At 41.4% G+C, this 18,166-nt stretch overlaps 1 protein-coding gene and 1 long non-coding RNA gene across 4 annotated transcripts; both read right to left on the bottom strand.

Annotated features, from left to right (window-relative positions):
- Nucleotides 1-35: 35 nt before the first annotated feature.
- Nucleotides 36-11,947, bottom strand: LOC114659699 (protein FAM216B-like). 2 transcript variants are annotated; one of them, XM_028812307.2, is made up of 4 exons: nt 11,808-11,947; nt 7,827-7,921; nt 5,028-5,148; nt 36-284 (listed from the first exon to the last, which is right to left on the bottom strand). In XM_028812307.2, the coding sequence occupies exons 2-4, from the start codon at nt 7,905-7,907 to the stop codon at nt 193-195; spliced, it is 294 nt and encodes a 97-aa protein (XP_028668140.1). In that variant the 5' UTR covers nt 7,908-7,921; nt 11,808-11,947; the 3' UTR covers nt 36-192. The 2 variants fall into 2 exon arrangements, with proteins under 2 accessions (XP_028668140.1, XP_051788637.1); XM_051932677.1 differs by lacking the exon at nt 11,808-11,947 and adding an exon at nt 11,326-11,423.
- Nucleotides 11,948-16,942: 4,995 nt separating this feature from the next.
- Nucleotides 16,943-17,926, bottom strand: LOC127529370 (uncharacterized). Of its 2 annotated transcripts, none has more exons than XR_007936046.1 (3): nt 17,830-17,926; nt 17,580-17,704; nt 16,943-17,149 (listed from the first exon to the last, which is right to left on the bottom strand). It is a non-coding gene; the product is annotated as an uncharacterized LOC127529370 (long non-coding RNA). The 2 variants fall into 2 exon arrangements; XR_007936045.1 differs by having other exon boundaries at nt 17,580-17,713; nt 17,809-17,906.
- Nucleotides 17,927-18,166: the final 240 nt, after the last annotated feature.

The following is an 18,166-nucleotide window of genomic DNA, read 5'->3' as shown; positions in this document are numbered from 1 at the left end:
TGTTTGTTTTCAATAAAACATCTGCCCACTCAACATATTTTTTGATCATAGCTTGCACTTTTCAATTTATTTCCAAACAACATAATACAATTCAAGGTTACACTTCAACCCTCTGGATATTTGCTTCAGCTAAATCTTCTGTGATCTTCCCTTGATTAAACAGTTTCCATCTTCTTTTGTACCCAAAGTTATTTACTTCTTGTCTTTCAGAGAGCTGCCGCCTCTGGTCTGTGACGACTGTATCCGGCAAGCAAATTGTTTTTCTTCCTCTGCAGTTAGGTGACCTGGAAACATATAATACATGACGGAGCTTTAATTTGTACTTGTCACATATCCATATATCTTGCACTTTGTACCATCCTGGTACACCTGGATAATTTTAAAACTGCTCTCATAGTACGGTTTATATACAAAAGCAGTTTAACATGGTTTTACAATCAAGGCTTGTCACCAAGCATCTGGAGACCCAGTGCCACCCTCTACAACTTAATTTTGACAACTTAGCTACCAGACTCCAGACAGGTATGATTGTGTGTCCTCTGCTATATGAGTGAGAATTGACATTGCATTCTTATAAAAGTTCACAGTGAAAGCATGTAAAGTGAAAAACAGTAAAGGTCCCAGTACTGAACCCTGCGGGACACCATATTTAACTTCTATGTATAATGATGCAGTACTGTCAGCACACGTCTGCACATAATGGAATCAATTTGATAAATAAGAACTAAATCAGGCAAGGATAGTGCCTGTAAGCCTTTTGTAGTAAAATAGAATGGTCAAGGGTGTCAAACACCGCACTTAAATCTTACATAACTAGGGGGCTCTGCCCCCTGCTCGCTTCGCTCGCCAACCCCTGGTCCTGGGTAACCCGAAATACATTTGAAAGAGATTACTGTCTGTCTCGGTAATTGTTACATATGTATCATGTCCACTGTCACGATATCTGTAGGTCTATGTAATATATGTAAATGAGAATAGCAGTGTAAGTGTTAGGTTATGCAAGTATAGAATGTCTTTTTGAGTTTGCGCAGATCTATGTATGAGATATATTGGAGTGTAAAGGTGTAGATGACGTACATAGGATGACCGTGTCTCCATTAGTTATACGTTGTTTACCGTTAGTAATATGGATATTTGCACTTACTGTTACTACGGAGCGTTTTCTGTCGTTGTACTGTTAGTAATGCATCACCGAAATGTGATTCACAAACGTTGTGTATTTTGGATGTGTGAGGATGCCGTATGTTTAATACGGAGCGTTCGTTTATTCCTATTACCCATCTGGTGTCGAGCCTGTGTTTTCTGTGGTTGTACTGTTAATATTGTATTACTGTAATGTGATTCACATATGTTGTGTTGCATTTACTGTTAAAATCACTTATTTACGTTAGTTGAGCTCTTTCGTTTCTGAGCCGTGGTGTATAGGCGCATGTGCCCTCCATACTATCTCGGGTGTGACTATGCTGTGCTTTGTGGACGTTTGGGGACTCCATACTTTGTCTGGTTTGACTGTGGGGCGGGACGCCAAAGCCTCTTCTGTTTGTATTTTCCGTGAGTACATGGAGCCGTGACCGTGTCTCCGTTGCTTATAAGTTGTTTACCGTTAGAAATATGGATATTTGCACTTACTGTTAATACGGAGCGTTTGTGTGGCCATTTAGTTCAGAAGCGCGTTGTAGGCGCATGCGCCTTTCGTACTTTCACGCGCCTTCCGTACTATCTTTGTGGACCTGTGGGGCCTCCGTAGCCTCTTCCGTTTGACTTTGGGGTGCAGCGGAGAATCCGCTTTTTTGTGTGGCTGTGTCGTTAGTCATTAGCGATGGGCGCATTGTTGCTTCATTTCTCATTCACGTTAGTTGAGCTCTTTCGTTTTTGGGCTGTGACTCCTTCGTTTTCGCGCTTGCGGTTTATGAGACGCGCGCTGTAGGCGCCTGCGCACTACGTGTCATGGTCCCATCGCCGTGTACCTGCGTCCATGCCTTCCGGTTTACCATTCTCGGTTAGTAATATGGATTAGAGTGGAATTACTGACATCAAAGGATATCAGAAAGTCATTTACAATAATAATAATAATAATTCATTACATTTATATAGCGCTTTTCTCAGTACTCAAAGCGTTATCCACACAGGGAACTTGTTAGCGCTGTCTCTGTATTATGACTGGTACAGAAACCAGACTGGAATTTCTCAAAGAAATTGTGATGTGTAAGGTGTTACTGAAGCTAATTGGCAACTACTTTTTCAGGCATTTTAGGGAGAAAAGGTAAGTTTGAAATGTGTCTATAATTGTATGTGGGTCTAGGTCTGACTTTTTAAACAAAAGTGTGGTAACTGACATTTTTAGTTCATGAGGAGCTGCACCATTCAATAATGACCCATCGATAATGTTAACAACAGGTGCTACAAGAACATCCATTGAGCTCTTTATTAGTTTTGTTGGCGATGGATCTAGGGAACAAGTAGTTATGCCTTCTGACAGAGTGGTGCCAGGATGACAATTGGAACGTGTAAGCAAAACCAAGGAGCTGGTCCTGGCCCTTAGGAACCAGAAGGCATTTACAATGGAACAGATACTGTAGGGAAGGTGAGCAACTTAAAATTTCTTGTTGTGACCTTAAGTGGGCGTAACATGTCTGGTCTGTAAAAAAGACAGCTCACCAATGCCCGTACTTCCCTAGACAACTGTGGAAGACCTGGAAAACTCTATCCACACTCACTATCAGTGACCAGCAGGGCCCACACTATTCAGGTCCCAGAACAACAGTGCTACCCACTTAGAGGAAATGGTGTATCAAGTCAAGTCAAGTTAGGGAGCATGCACCCCACTACACAGCAAAACAACCCCAAAGGCAGACACGCAGTCCAGTCCCACCCTCCATCTGCCGCAGCCAGGTGTTACTTGGTCTGGCCCAGCCACTCGGGTCCCCAACAATGAGGATCTTATGAGCTGTATCACCCTCGGGGGGGAAATGGTGTATGCATTATAAAAAATGAAGGGAAAATAATAATGGCCTTAATGTGCAGAAGTGAATAACAGCAAGATTCATTGCTTGGAGCAATAACGTAAGTGTGACAAGTTGTGTACCCCATAATCCATTCTGAGAAGCCAGTGCTTTAACGGTAAGAAAAGGAGTTGATTTGGTCTCAACCATGCCAATAAGTGTATCACGCCATGCCACAATCTAAAGAGAACTTAAGCCGATGTCAAATTACATGTTGTCTTGTCATAGGATATGTCATGGTTGGAGACTGCCCTCACAGATCTCGTTGCCAGACCACAATAATTTACATGACTAGAAACCACTGGGCGAGTCAGCGACCACGTGCCTACTTTTCAACAAGGTTGTTCTCGTCTTCTGCTCTGAAAGCCAATACTATCTGATTGCCGTCTGATCGAGCCAGTGCTGTATGAAAGGTTAACAAGTATGGCAAGTTCTTCTGCAATCTCAGCCCTTAATTTCTTTTTCATTTCGGTCGCGGTACATAAAACACAAGACATCAGACAGACGGGATTCTCTTCTGTTTGTGAGGTCCAAAACACGTGTTTCTTATTCCTCATCACTGCATTATACACACTGTACTTCCAGATGAGCATTCATCAGTTGTCCACCCTCATGTACACAGAGTATCCCCTCTTCATCTAAAAACAAAATAAAAATCTGTTTCATGTTGTCTGAGCAACTCACTGGATATGTTCTACTCGACTGCAGGACACCGGAGTACAGTGCTGACTGCCTACTGATGTATTAAGATTTTCTAAGTGAAGGCTACAACAGGAAAAGTCATATAATGAGACATGGCCTTGGGGACAACTTTAGGAAGTGATGGTGTGCTCCTCAGTACTGATTTTTTCTAAGATAAGCTTTGTTCTTAGATAAGCTTGTCTAGATGTGGAAAACAATATGGACCATAATGACAAGAGAATGATGGGAATGCTTCAAAATTATCAAGCAGAGCAACAAGACATTAGTATACATGTTAGTATATATGTATATATATATATATATATATATATATTAGTATACAGTATACATGTTGGTCAAAGTCTCGCTGATGATGAAGGGTAAAGCTTACTAAAGCTGGGCAAGGAATAGTATGCTCTGTGGAAGTGAGGTATGGCCAATGGAGGTGCAACAAGAAGCAAAGATGGAAAGAACGCAGAGGAGACTAAAGATGGATGTGTTGAGCGTCACAGGTGCGAGAAAGACTTGGTGGCGAGGTTGACAGGTGTTGTGCTGAGAAGTAACTGACTAAAGTGATTTGGGCATATGGAGCAGAACATACAGAGGTGGAGGCAGAGGGAATGTGGTTGGACATGTTGTCTGCCAGATGATATTGAAACAATGAACCTCAATGGGTGAAGAGGTGCAAGATAGACCTAGGTGGAGGAGATGTGGATGGAAGTGTTGTCAGATGAGATTGAAATAATGGCCCTCACCTCAAAAGAATATCCGGGACCAAAGTGAGTGGAGGAAAACGACTTGGGAGTTGGTCTTTTATCAGGCCAACCTGCTCTCTTCAAAAAAATAATGGTTCTTTACTGGGTTGTGTGGTTCCTCATCGAGCCATTACTCGACAAAGCACCCTTTCATTCCAAGATAGGTTCTTTGCGAATGAAGTTGGTTCTTTGTGCTTCAACAAACTTCCTAATAGGAAGAAAGAAACCTCAAATCTTTAATGTCTGTTAGGCTACCTAGGAGCACATTAACAGGTTAAGAAAACCTGAACTTCTCCTGTATTGTTGTATGCAGTAAGAGTCGTTTTAAAATCATGACCTATTGGTTTTTTTTCACAAATCTGCTAATATCTATTCTTGGTTAGTAACTGTATGGAGGATAAATAAGCAAAGGTTTTTTCTGGAACCTTCATGTGGATGGATCTTGTGGAAACCAAAAATGGCTCCCCTGTGGCATCACTTTGAAGAACCACTTCTTGGACTGTTATTTTTAAGAGCGTAGGTCAACCCAGAAAATGATGGTTAAACCAGCGATGATGATGATGATGATGATGAACAACGTGTAACCTACCCAGCTGTCTGTGCATTTGAAGGCTATGAAGATATCTCCTCTGTAGTGCTTGAAGTTGACCTTTGGTCTCATACACTGCCATCACACTGTAGAGGTATCTCTTCTGACCTGGGGTTAAGCCCTTTAAACCAAAAACAAAGAAGTTGTTAAAACAGAAATTTCTGACATTTTGATATCAACTCTTAATTCTAGCGGTTACTTTTAACCTGGAAAGTCACTCATTCTCAACTATATAATGTAGCTGATCTTGGAGGTTTGGACTATGGGGTAACAACAAAATTGATTCCAAAATTAAATTAGACGGTGTACCTCAGCAGTGGCATTCATGTCTCTGGTGACTCTTCCTATGAAGTCAGTAGACAGATTGGGAGAGCATGGGGGGGTCATGAGGTCGCTTGAAAGGGGTGTGTGGAGCACCCGATATCTGTGCAAAAGGATGAAGGTCCAAGTCTTTAGAGTCCTGGTCCTTCCTGTCTTGCTATGTGGTTGTGAGATGTGGGCGCTATCCAGTGGCCTGAGATGAAGACTGGACTCCTTCGGTACTGTGTCTCTTTAGAGAATGTTTGGGTACTGCTGGTTTGACTTTGTGTTTTTCATGGAGTCACGAATGAGGCACATTACCAGCATTGTGAGGGAGCGTCAGTTACGGCACTACAACCTTGTGGCGGGATTCCCCGAGGGTGATCAGGCTCACAGGACCCTCAATTGTTGAGGACTTGAGTGGCTGGACCAGGCCAAGGGTATATCCACATAACACCTGGCTGCGGCAGATAGAGGGTCATTTCCGGAGGGTGGGATTGGACTGCATGTCTGCCTGTAGGGGTTGCCAACCAGGATCCTGAGCTGTTTTGTGATGTGGTGGGTGCAGCAGTGCTCGCCAGTCTGACCTGTTTACCAAGCTGCACCAAGCTAGTAACGTATCCTTGTCCAGCTATGGCTATGTCGACGCTACATTTTCAAAAGTGTACCTCCAAAAGAACCATCTTCTACATGAAAAGGACTCCCCGTGTTTGAAGAGTCTCTTGCTTGTCTTTAACTGATATTGGCTGTGTAGGTTTTATGTGTGGTCTTCATCAGAGAGCTTCGGTTTCCTCTCGCAGTCCTTAAGACGTGCAGGTTAGGAGGATCTGCATCACTAAATTGGCCCCACACTCCTAAATATTAAAGGTGCCAGAGCGGTTCTTCACAGCAATGCCATAGGGGAACCATTTTTCATTTTCAAATGAACCCTCTACATGAAGGTTCCAAAAAGAACCTTAATTTATTTAAATCCGTAACAGGCTATATAAAGTAAGCAACCATGAACTATTGCTGGACAAAGCACTCACTCTTGAAATTGAAGGTGCCGGAGTGGCTCTTCAGATGATGCTATAGGGGAACCAATTTTGGTTCCCAAATGACTCATCCACACGAGGTCTCCAGAAAGAACCTTCACTTATTTATCCTCCATACAGTTAATAACCAAGAATAGATGATAACAGATTTGTGGAGTACCAATGGGTCATGATGGTCTCCAGAAAGAACCTTCACTTATTTATCCTCCATACAGTTAATAACCAAGAATAGATCGTAACAGATTTGTGGAGTACCAATGGGTCATGATTTTCATACAACACTTGCTGCATACAACAAACACAAGCCAGGTTTTCTTAATCTGTTAGTGTTGAGCTAGGTAGCCCATCAAACATTAAATATTTCAGGTTTCTTCCACATACAGTATTTGGTAGTTTCTCAAAGCACAAAGAACCATCTTTGTATGCAATGAACCCATCCCAGAATCAAATGGTGCTTGGTCAAACAATGGTTCAACAAGGGACCATGTGACCCAGTAAAGGACCATAAAATGCCATTAACTCTTTGAAGGCTGAATATTGTTTTCCAAAAAAACACAGTTTTCTCAAAAGCACCCTAAACAGTGGTTTCACACAGATATCAACATAAAATGTTTGTTGCTACATGCTGTGGCCACCAGTTCGTCAGGAATGCGTGCCCGGCTGGAGCCGTATGCAGTCATAGTGTGTCGTGATAGGGTTTGTACCTCTTGTCATTGTAAGTGGTGGTCCTACCAGGCAAACGTTGCCATAGGTGCATTAGCTACACAAACCTGTTCAGCACTGTGATCAGCTGATGTTGGTACCTCACGTTCACTTTTGATCGCTTGTATCAAAATTCAGAGTCTGACAAGTCAGAGTCCAATTCAGAGATAAAATGCAAAGCGTCGTCCATGGAGTATATTGCTTTATGGATTCGCTTCGATCTCTTGCCAGAGGTTGATACCGTTTTCACCATCGTTTTCTCCTCACTAATCATGCACGCACAGGGAATCTCCATCATACCAATTAAGCTTAGCAACTGGAGTACAAGTAAAACGTAACGGTGTGTCTTGTCACCATTTACAGTTGATTGCCACCTTCATTTCACAGAAGTCAACATCCACCCTGAAAGAGTTGAAGAGCCTTGAGAGTACTAAAGAATGGGAAGTGCTGATGGAATGGCATTTTCGAATTACACAATGGAAACCAACAAGTTGACTAGATGATGACCTCACACACAAGGTGTGTCAATAATAAAACACCTTAATAATAAGAAGCTTTGATTCCATCTTTTTTTTTTAATTCAGGTATAACACAACACAATCCTGACCAGTTTGGATTTCAGTGTGGCTCTTGCAAGAATGAAATGATCACAGACCACTTTTAATTATCTGTCTTGAGTGTCATCCTGTCTAAAAGATTCCTGGAAAATATACAAAATATATATCGGGACAAGTCCTCCCTCAAACAAAAAAAAAAATTCAACCTTCATCAGAGAGGTGTTCTTCTCAGATTTGGGCACATGGGGCTTCTTAAGATGCTGGGCTCCTCCAGGATGTTCTTCCATTTTTCACTCGACTTCTGTGAAGGACACAACAAAAGCAGAGGAGATGAGGTTGTCAGACATGTCGACTCCAATAGGAAGTGAAGCAAAATGCCACCTGCCTTAGTAGATCACAAAATGAAAGCTTTCAAGGCAGCTCAGGCCCTTTCTTCATGTAAGCATCCATAAATGGCTAACACGGTACATCCCTCGACTCCTACCTCACTTACTTCCAATCAGATTCACATTTATTTGCTAAGAAGAAGCTTTTATTCAAAGCGACCCCACAAAAGAGGTTAACATAGTCAAGCACGCATCAGTCTTGGGAACAAGTGTGATGGGACAAAACCGATCATCACAAGTGAAGAGCTCACAACGAAATGCAAATGAGTTACACTTTCTACAAAAACCTAACAGCTAAATTCATCAAACAGAAGAGACTCCACACTCTTCTTAAATACTTTGAGGGAGTCGGGATTTTCGAATGGAGGACGACAGCTTGTTTCACGAAGAGGAGCTACACACGAAAAGACTCCGGATTGAGATTTGATGCCATGCAGAGAGGCCTTTCACCAGCAGACCTGCAGAAAGAGCATAGGACCTTACAAGTGTCTCCGTATACACCGGTGCTGACCTGTTGACTACTCTGTACACTCTACTTATATATAAATGTCTATGTGTGGAAGTGTATGTGTGTCTGTCTGTCCAGTCTGGAAGTGCGAGGCTATAGCATGAAGCTCAAAGAGCCGGCAAAGCGGCCCCAAGTTAACGAGTCAGAAGAAGAAAGAATTTTAAGACTACAGCATGAAGCTGAAAGAAAGCAACTCCGTCGCTAAAGTGAGATTGCAAAATGAAACTGCCGACTCTGCATTTCAAATTTTTTTCTGACAATTTCAATAGTCTCTAGGAGCCTGGGTGTTTTACAGCACGAGCTTACACAGCTAGTAATAAATAAAGATGCCAGTGTGGTCCTTCAGAGCAATGCCATAGAAGAACCACTTTTGGTTTCCAAAAACACCCATCCACATGAAGGTTCCAGAAAAAAACTATTTATTTATATCCGTAACAGGCTCCATACAGCAAATAACAATGAATAGATGGTAAAAGAGGTGCCACAGAGGAACTACTTTTGGTTCCCATAAGACTCATTCACATGAAGGTTCCAGAAAGAGTCTTTTCTTTATTTAGATGTGTAACAGATTCCAAACAGTAAATGACAACGAAGAGAAGGTGACAGATTTGCGAAATACCAATGGGTTCCTCATTTTAAAAGAACTACGGCTACAGACAATATCATAACACAGGCCAAGTCCAGGTTTCCTTATCTGTTAGTATCATAGAGGGTTAGGGTTAGGGTTAGGGTTACCATACATTAAAAATTTCATGTTTTTTCTACATATTGGAAAGGCTGGTACTCGTGTGTTATAATCCTGCCACTCAAGCCAGATAGTGCTTCTCTAAGCTCAACGGTGATGACCCTTTCAATGTTAAACTTAACAACATTAGAAACTTTGCAACAGAAGTCATGTTTCAAAAGTACTTAAAAATCAAATTTTATGTATTCTTGTTTTTGTTTTGTAAATAAACGAATGTAAAAAATGAATTTTTTTCCTTTTCTGTGCCTGTGGTGGGGTTATAACACACGAGTGCTGGAAAGCAGGGGCGGATTGGGTCTCAAAACCGGCTCGGGCATCCTTCAACGAGTGAGGTGACAAGGTCGACCCCCATTATTCATTGTAATTTTCATAAAATTTGTGATGACTACGTGGCTCACTACTTGCTATGAGCCTATGATATGAACTCTATCTAAACTGTTGCCAAATTTAATCTGTACACTGTTGTTTAGACACAGCTTAAAATTTGATGTCAATGTCATGTCCAAGTGCCAGTACCCAAGTTGGCTAGTAGCTGCTCATTTACAATGGAATAAATTATAACCAACGTTATAACGATAATCTCACATGATTGAAATGTTCCATTAACTTAACGATAAACTATAAATATTCCGTCCTAATATGAAAATTTCCTATCCTGTCCTGTGCTTTATAACTTTACTTCATCATATTAGTAATCGCAGCTCAAAACCACTAATTATCGCTCACGCTGACGACCAGAGAAAAATAAAATGCATAATACATAATCTAAACTAATTATTAGTACCAAAGAATTACTAGATATGAGATAAAATAAATTGCAATAATGTATATTCTAACCTAAATGTAGTGGTATTGAAATAGAAATCGGCAAAAGGCAGTTTTGACCAAATTTTGCGTTGCAACGTTGTGTACTGACAACTAAAACAACTTGATGACATAATACGGTATATTATATAGGACTATAGAAATCGCAGTACCGGACAGATAATTTTTAGTAGTTTAGAAAATTAATTTTAATGTCAAACAGTAACCAGTACATAAAATTTATTTCATGAAATGGCCGGCCCATGACCAGACCAGAGTCCGCGGCCCACTGGACATAGCCCAAATGTCCTAATGGCCAGTCCGGCCCTGCTGGAAAGATTTTCAAAGCACAAAGAACGAATATTGTATGCAAAGAACCCTTCCCAGAATGAAATAATGAAATGACAGTTCTAGAAGGAAGCACACAACCCAGTAAAGAGCCATATAGTGCCATTAAAGAACAAATTAAAGAAAGAATTGGTAAGAATGCAGGCAAGCATCAATAATTTGAACTCGATATGTGCTGCTACAGGGAGCCAATGTAGTGATTTGAAAAGAAGAGTGACATGTGCCCACCTCAGCTGGTTGAACAACAGACGTGCCACTGCATTTTTAATCTTCTGAGGTGTCTCGGTGGCACATGCCAGTACTCCTACCTGCGGAGAGTGGCATTCAGACCAGAATTTGTGCTGACAACAACTCTCAGATCTTGCGGATGTTGTATTGAATGATTCTGCAAGACCGAGACACAGTTGCAATGTGGTGCAATGAAGGAGAGCTGGTCATGGATCAACACCCCAAGGCTGCCTACAGACCTGTATAGATGTTAGCAATAATGAGCCGCGCTGAACTGAGATGGGGTGCATGAACAAGGCCCTTAATCTGAAAACTGCGAGCGCTCTGACCGCGAAAAGGCATGCAAAACGACAATTGTCCCTCAGGGATTAACAAAGTATAACAAAAAAAAATTGTTCCAGATTCCTTGGTCTACCTTGCATTATGCGGGCATGTTTTAAACTCCTTGTTTTGCATCCTGTGTATGTTTTGATGTGTAACTACACGTGGTGAGTCATAAACAAAAACAAAAAAACAGAGCCATATTCTTTGTAAGCGTGCATTCTTGGCCAATAAACACGACTTAGATATTATGATACATTGCTCTTCCATTCCACTATTTTGAGCATGTCGTTCCTAATGTGTTGTTACAAATCCATCAATCACTTTAGTAAATTTGCCAATTCCAAAATCGTACTAAAGCCTACCTGACCTCAGAAACATAAAAATGGGTGTCAGAAGGATGACTAGAACATCCCGATTTTCTGGATAATTGTTCGTCGGTAAATATATATAGGCCTATATATATATACTATTAACGAAAAAGGCAGGGTGATAGAAAGAGGAATAAAAAAGCGTAGTAACGATGGCACTGACCCGTGTCGCCTTCTTGTACACAAAGTTCTCGACCATGGCAACGGCTCGCTGTGTGTCGCAATGGCCACTCGGCTTTCTTCCAGTGTTAAGTGCTGCCGGTTCTCACTTTCACTCTTGGGCTCTCACTCTGAAAAGTTTCTGAAGTGATTAGTACTCATGCGTAACTGGCCAAATCAAAACAAATTGACGTGTTAGTAAGCAGTATGGATCGCATTAAAGTGCGTCCATTCCTTTAGCACCGGCACCGTTTTCTGTAGTTACAAGCCCCGTGTAGTCGCTCATATGTACATTTTAGAAGCTGTAGTAGTCATACCAGTTGCTCTAATCTGTATATTCGTAGACCCAGCGATGGAGCTGGCGCTGTGCCCGAGGTTGCCAATGATGACAGACACTTCAAAGACTTCAAAGACAGTCAAAATCCCGCCCAATCCTACAAATTCTAGGCCAACAGTGATTGGTCCACTTCAAGCAATCACCTCCCCCCACTCCTTGCTGTAAATATCCCTGACGCTCACGTCTCGGATTGGCCACTTGGATTTTAATTTGCATGAGTAGGCGGGCCTTTCTCCAAAGGCTGAGATGCGAGGATACAACTCACAGAACGGAGGCTTTAAATATCCATCCATCCATCCATTATCCAACCCGCTATATCCTAACTACAGGGTCACGGGGGTCTGCTGGAGCTAATCCCAGCCAGCACAGGGCACAAGGCAGGAAACAAACCCTGGACAGGGTGCCAGCCCACCGCAGGGCTTTAAATATTTTTCTTGAAATAGTTATCACGAACGGTAGGAAAAAAAAAATGTGACGAGAGTCCATTTGAACATTTCAGGTGAGACATCACAACAGGTAATGAAATGTTGCGTTAGGGTGATTGTGCAAAAATGTTATTTGGCTAAAAGGGAAATTAGGCAAGAGAGACCGCGTTTCGGTTGTTAGAGCCTTCATAAGGTGTTACAGATATGTCAAGGTCTCTTTAATATTTTTCTTCTTCAGCATGAATATAACCTTTATTTATTCCATATCAGAAAGACACGACCCCGCTAAACTCAAGCAATGTAGTTACAAACTTCACGCCGAAATCAGTGAAATATCGACACCACATGGAAGTAGAAAAGGAAAAAGAAAAAGAAGATGATGGAACCCGACACACTTTGTTCATACGTGTATTTATCACTTTAAATTGCAGTAAAATAATAAAGAACTACTTACTAAATATGCCACATGGCTTTAACCTTCGTATTGTCTCAAATAAAACAAATGATCAGTTGTTTTACATTATCATTATCTTCCCTTCATTTTAATACTTTTATATTTTTTGCAATATGTTTTATATTGTTCCCACATGTTTACGAACTGGTGCAACAACACTAGCGCTACCATTAACTTATCTTCTGTACTGCGGTTATCCCATTTCGGGATTCCCGTTTTCAACACCCATTAGTGTTTCTGCTTTTTAGACAAACTGTTTTATCAGCTGGAATTGGTCGATCCCTACTGCAATGTCCAAATTTTCGACAATTGGGTAGAAATAACTGTGACTGACAGGTCTTTGACTTCATGACATGTAACTATCTATGAAACTGACAAGTTTTAAACTTTAAGTGAAGACGGCTGAGTGACATTTCGAGATGGATTCAGCTGCAGACCTCCGCAGCACCGCTGGGCAGCCAGTTGGATTTCAGGGTTTTGTCACTTGTTTTACTTGACTGGAGTCCGATAGCCCACCTCTAACCCTAATCATAGAGTAGCCAGAGGTTATCACTGACACAAATAATATAAAGTGACAGCTTCCTCTATGGAGTGTAGCTCTGGAGATCCACAGAATATATTGGGCATTTCAGGGCCTCAGAGAGGCAAGAAAATGACGTGCTTTCGTAGGAATAAAGATGCATGGCAACATTTTTAGTCTTTACAAAATCAAGCACAACGTCAAGTAAAATAGCCCAAAATGAAAAGTCACTCACGCACACGCCATTTTCTTTCTTTTTTTTATTTTATTGATTTTATTGTAATCATTCCATACAAATAGATCAATTTTTACAAAAAAATAGGATTCATTTTCTTCAATTAAAAATAGCCCAATTGGGCATGACATTGATCCCGGCCAATTTGGTTGCAGGTGCCTTTCCTGGCCAGGAGGCATTATTGTGGAAGGACAGAGGGAACAGCCTCTCCCGGCCATGTATTTGCACCCATAATTTGGGGGTTTATTAGCATGCCCCATTTGTACACCCATGAATTTCTAATTATCACCTGAAAAAGCAACCGTTTTTGCAATGCCAAACTTTGTGAATGAGATAAACACATAATCTAAAATAGTTCGCACTGTCTCGTTTGGTTTTCTTTGAATGTCCAGAAGTTTAGTGTGTATTCCACAACTTTCCCTATCAAAATGCCTAATCGTTGGATGAAACATCTTGACTGCAAGATAATTGCGTGCCTCAGCAGCCAAACCACAAAAATAAATGCCTGCCATTCTGTCGAATACTGTACAGTTTTAACTGCATGAGGAGAAAATCACAGACTTTACTGATTTTTTTTTCTGTTTTTCTGTGTGTACTTGAAATGTTTTTCATTAGAGGACTTGTACGGTCTGTTGATTTATAGCTGCTGTGATGTTTTCCACAATTAAATGTTGAAGTCCCTCCAGCTGCACGAATGATCTCCTCATTGGATCCAGGGTGCACGATGAAGTTTGTGACAATCTATTTTCACTTATTTGTACGTCTTGCTGTTTCCGCACGTTATTTCAAGATCCACAGAGGACCTCTGTTTGCAGCTGAAACAAACGTGCGTGCACTACAAACGGTGCATACCGTCTCGAATTCTTTACGGCCATTTCGAAAACAGCTATATTTCTTTTTAAGTTTGTCCCCGTAAAATTACATACACCAGAAATCCTCCTGTGGCTCCGAAATCTCGCTATCATTCCTACAGAAGTTTACAGTATCTAAAAGGCGCTCAGATCTGCAGATCACGCCACGTTAACGGTGGCTGCTGTTTGGTTTGCATCCGCTTTGTATGGATAGAACCGAATTCTAGCAGGATTGCGCAGCACCAGGGATGCGGAACGACTACGGGTGGCACGACCTCTTGAAACTAAATAAATTCCTAGCGCCCATGTTATCTTATCCTTCAGAAATTAATAATTTTTCAATGAAAACCCAGACAATTGTATTGGTTATGAAAATCCGCCTTGACGCTTATTGTATTGGCGAAAGAGAGCGACCGTCCTGGTAAAAGAAAACGTGAGTAGTAAGTAACCCTGGCGCTGTGGTTCTCTTTTGAAGTATGGTGTCTCCGCCCCTCTCGAAGCCCCGCCCCGAGGCGCAGCCCAGTGGACTCGCGTTTTTACCCGATGAAATCCAAATCGAGCGGAGTGGACGCCACGACGGAGGACAGCAAACGGACTAGCGACGCGGTGAGACTCCCCTTTGTGTTTGTCGCTCTCTTCTTACTGGATGCTTACCTCGGCGCTATCGCTTTCAAAGAAAAACAGACGAAGATTATAGCGCCTGCTAAACTTAGTGGAAGTCCTGAATTGCTCAGCAGCCTCCTGCTTGATGCGCCACTGACGTACTGTACATAACGGAGTTTGGTGGTGTCGTGCCAGGGAGTCAGTATTCGTTTCATTTTCGTCTAGCTTTTGTTTTTCATCAAGCGTAGTTTAATTTATGACACGTTTTCAGTAAATTGGAAAAATAATTTTGGTTTACTAGTGTGCGTGAATGTTGAATGTTGTTAAATACCTCGCAGTGCATGCAGTAAAAAAGCTATACAATAAATGTTGAAGCATTGTTTTTACTTTTGTCAGTTATTATTATTATTATTATTATTTCTGCTATTTGATTTATTATATTGATGGGTGGGGTGCACTGTTAAAGATCCTGTAAAATACATTACTGTACATTTATAGTTTTACAGTAAAAAACTGTAATCCAAAAAACGGGTAAACCAATGTTTCTGAACAGACAAATGCATGTACTGTAGACGTACATTTAAGCAGTATTTATTAAGCAGTCAATATTAATTAATTGATTCCATGTGGAAGACTATTTTAAGAATAACTATTATAATACATGTATTTTAATGTATTGTAATAAAACAATATGCAAGCTTTTAAGGCAACTCAGGCCCCTTCTTCAGACAAGAAGATTGATTGATTACATCTTGCCTGAAGAAGGAGCCTAAGTTGCCTCGAAAGCTCACATATTGTAATATTCTTTTTAGTTAGCCAATAAAAGGTGTCATTTTGCTTGACTTCTCACTACTTCCATAATGGCTAACATGGTACAACACCCTACTATCTCTTATTAAATAAAAATAAACAAATCTTCATAAATACACATGGTTTAATTGATAAAAATCAATTAAACACTAAAAGGGTTTCAAGTGATGGACCAGTAAGGGGTGGTGCAGTTGTATGCCTCATCATAAATAGACCAGGGTTCACATTCTGGGTCCACCCTGCGTGGAGTTTACATGTCTTCCCTGGGTTCATGTTGGTTTTCTGAATGGGCTCTGGTTTCCACCCACAGTCCATAATCATGCAGGTTCTGTGGATTGGTGGTGCTAAACTGGCCCTATGCTCTGTGTGTGATTATTTTCACCCACTGATGGGCTGCTGCCCTGTCCTGGGGTTGTTCCTGCTGAGCCTGCTGTTTGCTGGGGTAGGCTCCAGGTGCCCAGTAAAACCCTACCCTGCATAAGTGAGTACATAAAATGAAAGGTTTGGACATTTTTCAAGTTCATAATGAAATTTCTGTTTGCCCTCACTGGAGCAGTGTTGTTCCAAGGTGCAAATTCAAATTGGGACATTACTGGCTGCCCACTTAGGACCAATATATTTGCACAAACTGGGCGTACACTGGCCCATTGTCAGTTTGTTTGCTATTTATTTAAATTCAGGGTTATTGGATGCTGGAGCCTATCTTGGCAAAATCGGGCACACAGCAAAAAATATCAATGGACAGAGTGCCAGTCCACCTCAAAGCCCACTCATCCCCCACCCCTTTCCCCAGTCATCCAGAGCTAATTTGGAATTGTCAATTAACCAGAGTATGTCTTTGGGAATGGGGGAAAAAAACAGGTGTACCCAGAGGGAAAACCCATGCAGACTTGAGGAGAATGCGCACATCTCCTCACAGATAATGACTGTCTGGAGGAGTTGAACCCAGGACTCTGGACCTGTGAGGTGGCAATGCCACCCACTCCGCTGAGTAAAACATAATACATGTGATGGGCCATGTGATTGAGAAACAGCACCACTAATTTGTTTCTGTATTTTATTCTCTGGCAGTTGCAACAATGGCAGAACTTGCACCATCACCACCACAGCAGCACCAAGGAGGTACCCCGGAGCTAAACAGAAATCAAGTGGTTAAACTTGGAGGAGAGCAACTCTATATCTTCCTACGAGGAGAACCAATGTGTATTGGGGTGAGTTGAAGCTGAGGGATACGTTGCTAACAGTGAGAAGCTTGGAAATAAAATGTTCACATCACAGTTGCAGTGGGCCAATTGAGAAGGTGCTCAACAGCTTATGCCTATAAATTTAGTGAAGCTTTAAAACAAGGCTGTGGAGTCGGTACACAAAACCTAGGACAATGACTCTGACTCAAGGTCCTCAATTTATGGTACCACCGACTCCCACTCCAACTCCTTAATTTGTAATACCACCAACTCCGACTCCTCAGCTTATGGTACCAATGACTCTGAATCCTCAATTTACAGTATAGTACCACCAACTCCAGCTCCCACTCCTCAATTCATAGTACCTCTGACTCCTACTCCTCAATTTATGGCACCACCAACTCTGACTCCTTAATTTGTAGTACCACCAGCTCCATCTCCTCAATTTATTGTACCTCTGACTCCTCAATTTATAGTACCAATGACTCTGAATCCTCAATTTACAGTATAGTACCACCAACTTCAACTCCTACTCCTCAATTTATAGTACCTCTGACATCTCCTCCTCAATTCATAGTACCTCTGACACCTCCTCCACAATTTATGGTATCACCAACTCTGACTCCTTAATTTGTAGTACCACCAACTCCATCTCCTCAATTTATTGTACCTCTGACTCCTCAATTTTTAATACCACAAACTGTAACTCCTCAATTTATGATACCACTGACTCAGAGTCCTCAATTTACAGTATAGTACCACCAACTTCAACTCCTACTCCTCAATTCATAGTACCTCTGACTCCTCAATTTTTATTACCACAAGCTCTGATTTCTCAATATATGGTACCAATGACTCTGAATCCTCAATTTACAGTATAGTACCACCAACTCCAACACCTCCTCCTCAATTCATAGTACCTCTGACTCCTACTCCTCAATTTATGGTACCACCAACTCTGACTCCTTAATTTGTAGTACCACCAACTCCATCTCCTCAATTTATTGTACCTCTGACTCCTCAATTTTTAATACCACAAACCGTAACTCCTCAATTTATTATACCACTGACTCAGAGTCCTCAATTTACAGTATAGTACCATCAACTCCGACTCCAACTCCTCAATTCATAGTACCTCTGACACCTCCTCCTCAAATTATTGTACTACCAACTCCGACTCCACAATTTGTGGTACCACTGACTCCAACTCCTGATTTATTGTACCTCTGACCCCTTAATTTATGGTACCACTGACTC

This window comes from Erpetoichthys calabaricus, chromosome 10 (genome assembly GCF_900747795.2).
Source record: "Erpetoichthys calabaricus chromosome 10, fErpCal1.3, whole genome shotgun sequence".
In the NCBI taxonomy this organism is placed as follows: domain Eukaryota; kingdom Metazoa; phylum Chordata; class Cladistia; order Polypteriformes; family Polypteridae; genus Erpetoichthys; species Erpetoichthys calabaricus.
The sequence above is the reverse complement of the archived record's forward strand: the minus strand, read 5'-3'. Positions and strand labels throughout refer to the sequence as shown.